The sequence below is a fragment of the Sinocyclocheilus grahami genome, unplaced genomic scaffold (genome assembly GCF_001515645.1).
Source record: "Sinocyclocheilus grahami isolate Dianchi unplaced genomic scaffold, SAMN03320097.WGS_v1.1 scaffold11.1, whole genome shotgun sequence".
NCBI classification, from domain to species: domain Eukaryota; kingdom Metazoa; phylum Chordata; class Actinopteri; order Cypriniformes; family Cyprinidae; genus Sinocyclocheilus; species Sinocyclocheilus grahami.
In genome coordinates, this window is record NW_015505190.1 from 1743167 (window position 1) to 1755280 (window position 12114).

General features: G+C 37.2%; 1 protein-coding gene across 1 annotated transcript; it reads right to left on the reverse strand.

Annotated features, from left to right (window-relative positions):
- Window positions 1–379: 379 nt before the first annotated feature.
- Window positions 380–3894, reverse strand: has1 (hyaluronan synthase 1). The gene is made up of 5 exons (XM_016287274.1): window positions 3818–3894; window positions 2856–3565; window positions 2525–2750; window positions 1865–1997; window positions 380–1085 (listed from the first exon to the last, which is right to left on the reverse strand). Exons 2-5 carry the CDS (start codon window positions 3540–3542, stop codon window positions 410–412), a joined length of 1722 nt encoding a protein of 573 aa, XP_016142760.1. The 5' UTR covers window positions 3543–3565; window positions 3818–3894; the 3' UTR covers window positions 380–409.
- Window positions 3895–12114: the final 8220 nt, after the last annotated feature.

Genomic DNA, 12114 nt, shown 5'->3' on the forward strand with positions numbered 1-12114 from the left:
TAAATAATGTGTAACAGGATGTCTTAGTGTTTCACCAATCAAACAATATCACTTCAGTAAGCTCAATGATGTACAGTGCTATTTTCAAATTCCCTCACTAATAATATATTCCTATTATTTGGGTTCAATACTATATTTAATAAACTTAAAAATGTACAGCATCAATGCTGACTCTGTATGATTGCTTTTTGCACATTTCATATAGTCATTATATTTCATAAAGACTGGTCGCTTCCACATCATTTCTGATCTCTGAATACTTATAGGCATCATAAATTGCATTAAAAAAACATTAATAAAATTGCAAGTTTAAAAACAGTCTATAAATAAAATTGCTTGTAAACCATTTAAAAAAATTTTTTTACATTTGCAAGTGTTCCTAAATAAATAATGTGCCCAAATAATTGTCCTATACATTCACAGTGTAACTCTGTGAGCGTTTTCGGAATAATCTCCGAAACCACATCCAATAGAGGCAGAGCATCACAAGCCAGTAGCACACATAAGCTGCGGCTCCAAATATCAAAAACTTGATCTCCTCTTTCTTTCCATCTGTTGTCCAAGTCTTAATGCTTTCCCTGTAGATGGTGTACCCCAGGCCTCCCAATAAAATGGCCGCCCACACTGATAGAGGTGCCAGGGGGATATAGTTCCCCACCATCTTACGACGACCCGATGTCCCCCAGCTGCTTTTGTTCATGGTGATAATGGCAAAGTATTTGGCAGGCAGGAGGCTGGTCATATAGAGAGCAGAGTATAAGGACATAAAGAGCATCACTGCATTTTGTCGTAGGATGCAGGCATAGGCTGCCTTTACCAGACCAATCAACTGGATGCAGCACAAAACCCACAAAATGTCCCACAGAGTGCCTGTCCAGAAGAGCTTGATAATGGTGGCAGTGACAAAAAAAGGAAAGATGCCTGAGACAATGGATTCGTAGGTCATCCACAGGTGGTGCTTGTGCCACCACATAGCATTATACAGCCATTCACGAAAGTAGGATTTGGTCCAACGCGTCTGCTGATTGAGCCAGCGCAGAAACTGAGCGGGAGTCTCCGTGTAGCACTTAGAACGGGCAGTGTACCTTGAAGAAACAGAAACTCAGTTCAAACATGCCTGTTTGAAATTTATAAGTAGTTAACAAGAAAAGGACCTAATAGTTTATATGGTATATAATGATTATATGGGTTGTTGCTGTCATTAGATTATTTTCCACTATTTGACCGATTGGTTCCAGCTTCCATTATCATTTCAGATCAAAGTTGTTGTCTATTATTTATGTATTTATCAGAAAGACGTCAGCTGAACACACAGTCACAGCCTCGTTTTCCTTCCTGTTAAAAATTAAATATCATTTTACATTTTAGCTAATTTCATACAATTTTGTATGATCTGCTTATACCCTACTAATGGTTAGGTATGGAGTGGATCTTCATGCTTATTTTTTTCTCTAAACAACATATGTTTCCGTATGAATCACATCGTACAAATGAATAAAATTGCCACTTCATGAAAAAGATATGATATCTTATACTGACAAAGAGATTGGGTTGATCATATCACACAGAAAGGTAAAGTTCGCAGACAAGCTACAAAGCACATTTACTGACGAAGTATCAATCTGAATTTGAATTTGTCTCAACTATCTTATACATTCTGTTGTTGTTTGCCATAATAATATGCTGCTATTATTACGTGGACCCTCATAACATCACTACAGATGATCCTATTTTACTGAGCTGGGAACGGTTTATAATTGTAATGTGCCAAACAGTGCTCAAGTGGAACCATTCTGCCAAAAGATGGACAACCGCTCATTATGTACTTAGCTTGTGAATAATCAATTGTGAATCAACTACTTACTTTGTAGCATAGCCCATGCTTAGCATTCGATTGGTGAGATGCCGGTCATCCCCAAAAGTACAGTGGGTACCAAGAAACTTCTGGTTGTACCAGGATTCCAGGAACTGCTGCAGCAGGTCATTCCTATAAAGACCTGAAGTGAAGATCATGAAACTCAGTTATTCCTACAGACAAAATATCAAAACTCAGATCAGAGTAACAACTAAAATAAGCCAGCTAGAGCAGATCAGATGAGAACTGAGCAATCTCACGCCTTCAGCAACATTTTAATCAGTGTTTCTCAACAACGGTGTTCTGAGTGGGGGGGGGACAAGTTCTTATATTTTATCCATCTGGAATTAATTAGACTGAATAAAAAAAATTGTTTTTACATACTAAAATGAAACCGAATGATTTAGTTTGCTACAACAATGCTTAAATATTGTTTGGCTGTTGATTAATATCATCCAATAGCCTGTAGTCACATCACATAATTTAGTTTCAGAGGCAATGCAAGTTATTGGATTAAATGTTTCGATTAAAGATTACGAAGACAAGCTTTCTTTATTGGAACTAAGCTGCACAGATGACTCATTCAATATAAGACTAGAAATATGCATTTAGTACATAGGCTCAGTTACGATTTAGTGCAAACTTCAGGTCTAAGAGTTTCTGTGTTACCTAAGGGGCCGCTGATGCAGGAGACACAGTCAAAGAAGGACTGGCAGGACCTCTCAATGTTAAACGCCATCCAGTAGCGCAGGCTGCTCATGAAGCTGATATAAGAGTCTTTAAGGTTAAGGATCATCACATCGCCTCCCACGGCACCATATTTCTGGTTGCTCTCCAGCACCTTGCAGAGCTCCACTGTTGCCAGAGGGTCTAATTTTGTGTCTGAGTCACACACCTGATTAAACAGCAGAATAAAAAGATTTCTTGAAGTATTTCTTACATAAGCATACACATTGTATTTTCCCCTAAAATGCAATGCTCAAACTTAAACATCACTAACCTGTATATAATCCACAGAAGATCCTAGTGCCTTGAATGCTGTATACATCACTTCCCTCTTTCCTCCCCATTTTTGCATAATGCACACACACTTCTTGGTCCTGATGAGTTCTTCAACCTCTAAGCACTGAGGGTCTTCAAACGCTACTTCATCATCTGCTTCTGGACCATCAGCTTCAGCTGCATCCTTTTCTTGGCCAGTGGGCTTCCAAGAGTGGTAGTTGTTCTGCCATATATAACAGCCAGGATCCTGGTCTGCAAAGACCTCCCTGAACATCTCCATCATGTAGCGGTCATCTTCTGAGTTCCCATCCACCACCATGACAATGCGTAGCAGCTCAGATGGGTACTGCAGGGCCCGTACTGACTGAAGGCACTCGCGGAGATAAGCAGGGTCCTCCTGATAGGCTGATATAGTAAAGCCAATGGTTTTTGTGTAAGAGCATGGTTTGCGTCTTGCATTCATGCGCCGATGCTCCACAAAGGCAAAAAAGCTCTGAATTAGGACGTGAAGGCTGAGAAGCACCCCATAGAAACCCAAGGAGATGATGTTATACGGAGATGTGGCTATCTGGAAACCATCGATGTATGCCCATAACATCACGCCAAGTACCAGGAGAGCAAAGAGAAATGTGAGAATGGCTCGGACCAAAAAGCCAAATCTCCGTAATACTGGTTTGATGTCCATTTTTTATGAAAATGCTGGAAATACTAGGGGGAAAGTAGTAAAAAAATACTTTTGTATTAAATTCTCAGTGATGCTATAGTCCAAATATCAACCAATATCTCACAGAGATGTAAATTTAATTAATGTATGTAATGTAAATATTATGCATTTTATATATATATATATATATATATATATATATATATATATATATATATATATAATATATAAAAAAAAAAAATGTCAAATAAATATATACAGTATATAATTAAATTATTCAGCTGATATCAACATACCTGTTCAATCGGACAAATCTTTACCCAGGTTTATTCACTCCTTCTTTGACCGGCTCTCCTCCTGAACTAACTGTTCATTCAGGACCTACAAACTTATAGTCTGGCTCTGAGCTCAGGGAACATCCTTCTGCAGATGTGTAATGAGCTACAAATGTGGTTGAGCTCAGATCACGCCCCACTTCCAGGACTTCCATCCATGACTCATACGCTCTACGTCAAAACTCAATACTCTTTCTGAATTTCTGATGTTCTGGGTGTTAGTGTTGGGTCAGTATGTATAACACAGACCATGAGCGACTGTCATCAGTTTGGGTCATTATGGATTTTATTCCTCTGTTAAAGTTCATCCTAAATGTATAAATGTATGTATACCACATATATATATATATATATATATATATATATATATACACTACCGCTCAAAAGTTTGGAATCAGTGAGACTTAATGTTTTTTAAAGAAGTCTCTTATGCTCATCAAGGCTGCATTTATTTGATCAAAAATACAGAAAAGAACAGTAATCTTGCAAAATGTTATTACAATATAAAATAATGGTTTCTATTTTAATATACTTTAAAATATAATTTATTTCTGTGATGCAATCTGAATTTCTATCAGCCATTACTCTAGTATAAAGTGTCACATGATCCTTAAGAAATCATTCTAATATGCTGATTTATTATTCGAATTGTCAATGTTGGCAACAGTGGTGCTGCCAAATATGTTTTTTGGAAACTGCGATACTTTTTCAGAATTCTTTGATGAATAAAAAGTTCAAATGAACAGCATTTATTCAAAATATAAATCTTTTCTAACAATATAAATCTTTGCTATCACTTCTTATCAATTTAACACATCCTTGCTGAATAAAAGTTTGAATTTCTTTCAAAAAAACAAAGAATAACAATTTACTGACCCCAAACTTTTGAACTGTAATGTATATCGTTAAAAAAGATTTATATTTTAAATAAATGCTCTTCTTTTTAACTTTTTATTCATCAAAGAATCCTGAAAAAAGTATCACAGGTTCCAAAAAAATATTAAGCAGCACAACAGTTTCCAGCACTGATAATAAATCAGCATATTAGAATGATTTCGGAAGGATCATGTGACACTTTATACTGGAGTAATGGCTGATAGAAATTCAGATTGCATCACAGAAATAAATTGTATTTTAAAGTATATTAAATTAGAAACCATTATTTTATATTGTAATAACGTTTTGCAAGATTACTGTTTTTTTCTGTATTTTTGATCAAATAAATGCAGAATATACGTTGATGTTTATATCAGTATCCCTGGAGTTATGCAAACAGGGCTTGTGTTCCTGTTTACAGATTTCAAAGTTTTCTATTTTTATATTATTTTATTTATTTATTTATGTACATATTTATTAATTTGGTAAATGTGCATGTTTGACTTTATAAATGCATTGTGGGCTTGACAGTGATGTCATTGGTCACTGTTGCAGTATCTTCTCAAGGAAACAGCAGGGTGTAGTAGAATAAGAATCTACCCCTTCTCCTCATTAGATAACAGGTTGTTCCATAGAAACATCAATACTCTCAATTTATCTAATAAAATTGGTGTTTTTTTCTGTTTGTTTGTTTTGCTTTTGGTAAATGAAATTGCTCTAAAGAACAATATAACGGATCCAATGACTCCTCTGCCTTAAAACAGAATATGTTGCCCTCTTGTGGTACAATATTGTGTACTCCTGACATTAACATATTTTAACCTGACATTTTTTTTAAGTAATTGTTCGTGCTGCCTTAAAGTTTTAAGTTTAGTCAGCTCCAAATACAAGGTGTACTACGTGACAACTTGGATAGGCCTATTTGAGTTTACTAAACTTAAATCCACGAACACTTGAGGATTTTTTTTTAAATTGCAACATTCCCCCCCCCCCCCCCCCCCCCCATGGGCTGCAATATCATGGCATTGCCTAGGCCCGATACTAGTGCTAGATGGACGCGTCACTGCCAAGGACTACCGAGCCATTCTGGAGGACCATGTGCACCCAATGTTTCAAACATTGTACCCTGAAGGTGGTGCCGTGTATCAGGATGATAATGCACCAATACACACAGCAAGACTGGTGACAGAGTGGTTTGATGAAGATGAAAGTGAAGTTGAACATCAACCATGGCCTGCACAGTCACCAGGGGTGTTTTGGAGAAGCAAGTCAGGAAACGTTTTCCTCCACCAGCATCATGTAGAGACCTGGCCACTGTTCTGCAAGAAGAATGGCTCAAAATCCCTCTGGCCTCTGTGCAGGACTTGTATCTGTCATTCCCAAGACAAATTGATGTTGTATTGGCTGCAAAAGGAGGCCCTACGCCACTAATAAATTATTGTGGTCTAAAACCAGGTGTTTCGGTTTCATTGTCCAACCGCTGTAAGTTATTAAAGAAAACGTTTTTGCCTGCTATAGAATGTAAAAGGCACCCAGACCAAGAGTATTTTGGGTGCATTCTTAATTAATATTTCTCTGTCAAAGCACAAAATGTTTTGAAATGTCTGCGGTTTAGCACAGCTGATTCAGTGTAATTTTTACATATATGGGGGTTACACTTACATTGTTTTTATTATAATTTATAAATAAAAGAGTAAGGATATATTTTATTAAAATAAAATACTCTACCTATAATATTGGTTTCATTGGTTGTTGTCAAGATGATGCAATAAATTAGGAACTTGAAAATAGGCAACACTGGCTGTAAAAAACATTACATAACACGCTGGTCTATAAAAGCAACTTGCAACCGTTTTTACAATGAATAGGATTTTTTTTCTGTACCAGCTATGATTTACAAACTAATTAATTATTAATAAACAATAAATAATAAACTAATAATTAATCAAGCTCATTAATTGGCAACTACATGTCAACTAAGATAAGTTGACCTGTAGGCCTACTTGCAAAGTTACATATAGTTAGAATGTCTGTTGGCGGAGCATCAAAATAAAGTTTTAGAAGATATTAAGCAGCCAGTCATCTATATTCTAATGACTGACATGTACTTGCAAAGTTATTTATAGTTACAGCTGACTTCACAATGCAAAATGTTTTCATCAGCATTAATAGACAGACACTTTATATATATACACGGATATAACGCTTTTTAATAGTATTTTTTGTATTTTTTCTTGGTTTTTTTATTTATTTGTTTATTTTTGAGTTTACAACAACTGCTCTTGAAATTAGTTTTACTACAATACCGCTTTGCTGTATCACCATATTGTACCAGCAGAGGGCAACACCGCATTATGTAGTTTTCGCGGTGACTCGGTCGCCCCCTCTCGATCTAAATGCGTGTCTATACGTATCAAGTGAACAGTTTTTACATACAAGATCATATTTGGTAAATGGAACAACATAGTCTGGCTATTAAGCTATTATTAAACTTACAGGGGTTGGACAATGAAACTGAAACACTGGCCAATATAGTGTTGGAGGTTTCATGGCTATATTTGTGCAGCCTGGTGGCCAGTCTTCACTGATTGCACATTACAGCAGTAAGAGCAGAGTGTGAAGGTTGAATTAGCAGAGCAATAGCACAGTTTTACATAAACTATTGCAATGCACACAACATAATGGGAGACATATCAGAGTTCAACAGAGGACATATTGCTGGTGCACGTCTAACTGGTGCATCTGTGACCAGGACAGCAAGTCTTTGTGGTGTATCAAGAGCCACGGTATCCAGGGTAATGTCAGCATACCACCATGAAGGACGAACCACATCCAACAGGAGTAACTGTCGACGCAAGAGGAAGCTCCAATGTTTCAAACATTGTACCCTGAAGGTGGTGCCGTGTATCAGGATGATAATGCACCAATACACACAGCAAGACTGGTGACAGAGTGGTTTGATGAAGATGAAAGTGAAGTTGAACATCAACCATGGCCTGCACAGTCACCAGGGGTGTTTTGGAGAAGCAAGTCAGGAAACGTTTTCCTCCACCAGCATCATGTAGAGACCTGGCCACTGTTCTGCAAGAAGAATGGCTCAAAATCCCTCTGGCCTCTGTGCAGGACTTGTATCTGTCATTACCAAGACAAATTGATGTTGTATTGGCTGCAAAAGGAGGCCCTACGCCACTAATAAATTATTGTGGTCTAAAACCAGGTGTTTCGGTTTCATTGTCCAACCGCTGTAAGTTATTAAAGAAAACGTTTTTGCCTGCTATAGAATGTAAAAGGCACCCAGACCAAGAGTATTTTGGGTGCATTCTTAATTAATATTTCTCTGTCAAAGCACAAAATGTTTTGAAATGTCTGCGGTTTAGCACAGCTGATTCAGTGTAATTTTTACATATATGGGGGTTACACTTACATTGTTTTTATTATAATTTATAAATAAAAGAGTAAGGATATATTTTATTAAAATAAAATACTCTACCTATAATATTGGTTTCATTGGTTGTTGTCAAGATGATGCAATAAATTAGGAACTTGAAAATAGGCAACACTGGCTGTAAAAAACATTACATAACACGCTGGTCTATAAAAGCAACTTGCAATATTTTTTAAATATGCTATATCATCAGTCATGTTTAGATATGTTTGTGCTTGCGTTGATATGAGGATTTTGTGTAGCCTGTATTGTTTTCAGGGGGAATTTTTAGAATGTCAGCTGACCTTCAAAGACCACATTGCAAAGACAGCTCAATGCAGGGTTGCACTCCACAATATCAGGTAGATCAGGCAATTCTTAACGGAGCATGCTGTGCAACTTCTTGTCCAGGCCCTTTTCATTTCTAGGCTGAATTACTGCAATGCTCTTCTAGATGGACTTCAATCATATACAATCAAACCTCTACAAATGATTCACAAAGCAGCAGCACATCTGGTCTTCAGTGACCCCGAAACAGAGCCCATGTCTCACCTCTCTTTAACTCTCTGCACTGCCTATGGGTGGCAGCTCATATCAAGTTCAAGTTCTAGTTTCAAGTTCTGAAATTGTTGCAATACATTGTGAAACACTTCAATGTCAAATCCACATGATACAGACAGCTCAATGGCATTGACATTGTCAGTCTGAAGTATTTTTCTTCTATCCTACTTTTACACTCATCTTCATGGGTAATTTGTGTCTAATGCCTCTTTTTCTCCGTCTTTCGGATGAGATGTTAAACCGAGGTCCTGACTCTCTGTGGTCATTAAAAATCCCATGGCACTTCTCGTAAAGAGCAGGGGTATAACCCCGGTGTCCTGGCCAAATTGCCCCCCTGGCCTTTGTCAATCATGGCCTCCTAATAATCCCCAACCACTTGATTGGCTCTGTGCCTTTCTCTCCTCTCCACCTGTAGCTAGTGTGTGGTGAGCGCACTGGCGCCGCTGTCCTGTGGCTGCCGTCGCATCATCCAAGTGGATGCTGCACACTGGTGGTGGTTGAGGAGAGATCCCCCCACATGATTGTAAAGCGCTTTGGGTGTACAACAATACACAATAAAGCGCTATATAAATGCTTCATTCATTCATTCATTCTCAATATGTCTTTCAAAACACTAATTTGTGGCAAATGACAATAATTGTATAGCTTAGGGAATACAGAGAGCGGTTATTAGTGTAGGACTCATGTGGATGTACAACATTTCAAGAGCTGTTTGTTGTGCACTTAAACTAGCAGTCATGCTCTAAACTTTAATGAGAAGATAAGGGATTTATTTTGATATTCTATAACTGCTTTTCACTCTCAGACACAAAAGTAACTGTTTCTCATTTTCTTATTTAAAAAAAAACTGCATGGTGTTCTTAAAAAACGTCAATGTGAAGAAATGTTTAATCTCCAAAGAACCATGTAGGTCTACTCAAGTGCAACAATGCAGTTTTGATTATTTTTAGACATTTCAAAATATTTTCTTTTTATATCTCTGTATTTCCTGACAGCACTCTCAGAGGAAACAAAGGTTGCCTCAGTGTCACACCTTAGTCATTTATTTATTTGTTTGTTTGTTTTAAATAAAGTATTGTATGTATCCAATTAATAATTCCCGTTTTAAGTAATTGATGCATATTGTAGGCAGCAGATTGTCAGGCACTCTACTGTATAAACACATGTCCCAAGGTGTTTATCAGTGGCAGACAGAAAAATAGTCAGATGTAAGGGTACATTTCACAAACCCCATGATTATATGTACTTAACTTTTAAATATAACGCATTCCCATCCAGTATGGGCAAATTCTCTTCTCCGCGCTCTTTATGTCATAGCTGACTTGCTTTTATTGTTGAACTTCAAAGGCCATGGTAAGAAGTTCTGGGCATTGGTACAATGAAGAAAATAAATGCTATTTTGCTTTTTTCTTTAATGGTCTTTTTTTTGTCCTCTCTGTCTTTAGAACTGCATGCTTATTTACTGTTTAAAATGTAAGACTTCAGGGGAAAGATGCACAAACACACCTACATTTCTCACTTGTTAAAAGCGGAAAGAGAAACTATTGCTCATGATGACTGCTGAGCAACAAGAAGTTATTTCATTATCACTTCATTGCAAACCACTGAAAATTAAACTTTTGATAAACCAAAAAATTTATTTCTTGTCTGAACACTCAAAAAAGCGTCCAAAATCCAATGTTCAATTTCTCAGACAAAATGTTTGAAATGTTTTTAAAGGCTGAATTTAATGTGGAATAAGTTGAGGTTACAATAATAAGATACATACACTCTTTTGAAAGGCCAAACAAAGTAGTTTCGCTTTCACAACGAAACACACAGTGTCTTCACGACATGGCGGCAGCAACAATACTACAGCGAGAATAAAAGTTACGTCTTCTTTCTTTGCGTGAACATTTGGGCGGCGTTATGCAAATCTTCCCACATCGTGACGTAGACATGTGGGGGCGTGTTAGAACGAGCCGTTTTAGGTAGGCGTGATTGACTCTTAACTTTTATAAAGAATATCTCTTTGGATTTAAGACTTTAGTCTTTGCAACTTTACAGATCTTCTTTATGTACCAAGAGCTTGTAACACTCCGAAGAGAAAGGAAAAATGGAAATCGCATCATATGACCCCTTTAAACATGGACTTGCTGCCACCTACTGGCGATTTTATTGTCTTCATTATTCATGACAGGCCTAAAACAGACAAGGTACCAGCACTACCAGCACATAAACACATTTAGCAAAATATTGACCAAAATTCCACCATTTCAGGCACCAGAAGGAAAAAAGCTTATGAATAATAGTTCATTTAATAAGGCAAATTTTTCATTAAATAAAAACCTTTTTAAAAATTACACAAAATTTGTAATCATTATGTAAAATGAACTACAGGAACAATTCGACCACTGATCAGCACTATCACAGCTAGTCTTAGCTTGATACTGGGATGAGCATTTCCTATTTTGTTGAAATGTTAAAATTATTATTAATAAATTATTGACCTTAACATGACAACAAGTATTTTTCCAAACGGACTGCATAGGATAGGCTATTAAGTGATACAGTGGGGAAAATGTTTATTTGATCCCCTGCTGATTTTGTAAATTTGCCCACTTACAAAGAAATGAAGGGTCTTTAGTTTTTATGGTAATTTTATTTGAACATATAGAGACAGAATATCAACCAAAAAATCCAGAAAAAAACACATTATATAAAGGTTAGAAATTGATTTACATTTCAGTGAGTGAAATAAGTATTTGATCCCCAAGCAAAACATGACTTAGTACTTGGTTCAGAAACCTTTGTTAGCAAGCACAGAGGTAAGACATTTTTTATAGTTGGTCACCAGGTTTGCTCACATCTCAGGAGGGATTTTGAGCCACTCCTCTTTACAGATCCTCTCTAAATCCTTAAGGTTTCTTGGCTGTCATTTGACAACTCGAAGTTTCAGCTCCCTCCACAGATTTTCTATAGGATTGAGGTCTGGACACTGGCTAGGCCACTCCATGACCTTAATGTGCTTCCTCTTGAGGCACTCCTTTGTTGCCTTGGCGGTATGTTTCGGGTCATTGTCATGCTGGAAGACCCATCTTCAGTGTTCTGGCTGAGGGAAGGAGGTTCTTGTCCAAGATTTAAAGTACATGGCCCCGTCCATTTGTCCCTCAATGCGGTGAAGTCGTCCTGTACCCTTAGCAGAAAAACAGCAGAAGAAAATATGGGGGACTACCTGTCAAAAGTGATTGATTTATGACCCCAGGTGTCAAATTGATCCTTTGATGTCCTGTTCCTGTTCCTGTTTCCTGCTGTTTATGACCCACAGAATTGAAACCTCTGACCACCTGTGTCGATCTGACACCTCTGACCTCCTGTTCCTGTTTCTTGATGTGATTCAAGCATTTTGTTTTACCAT

What these genes read in the sequence shown, in the direction of transcription:
- has1 (XM_016287274.1), bottom strand. Translation starts at nt 3,542, where the DNA reads ATGGACATCAAACCAGTATTACGGAGATTTGGCTTTTTGGTCCGAGCC. An exon ending in CTGCATCAGCGGCCCCTTAG is followed by an intron (nt 1,998 to 2,524) that starts GTAACACAGAAA and finishes TCTTCACTTCAG; the next exon opens with GTCTTTATAGGAATGACCTG. An exon ending in AGCATGGGCTATGCTACAAA is followed by an intron (nt 1,086 to 1,864) that starts GTAAGTAGTTGA and finishes TGTTTCTTCAAG; the next exon opens with GTACACTGCCCGTTCTAAGT.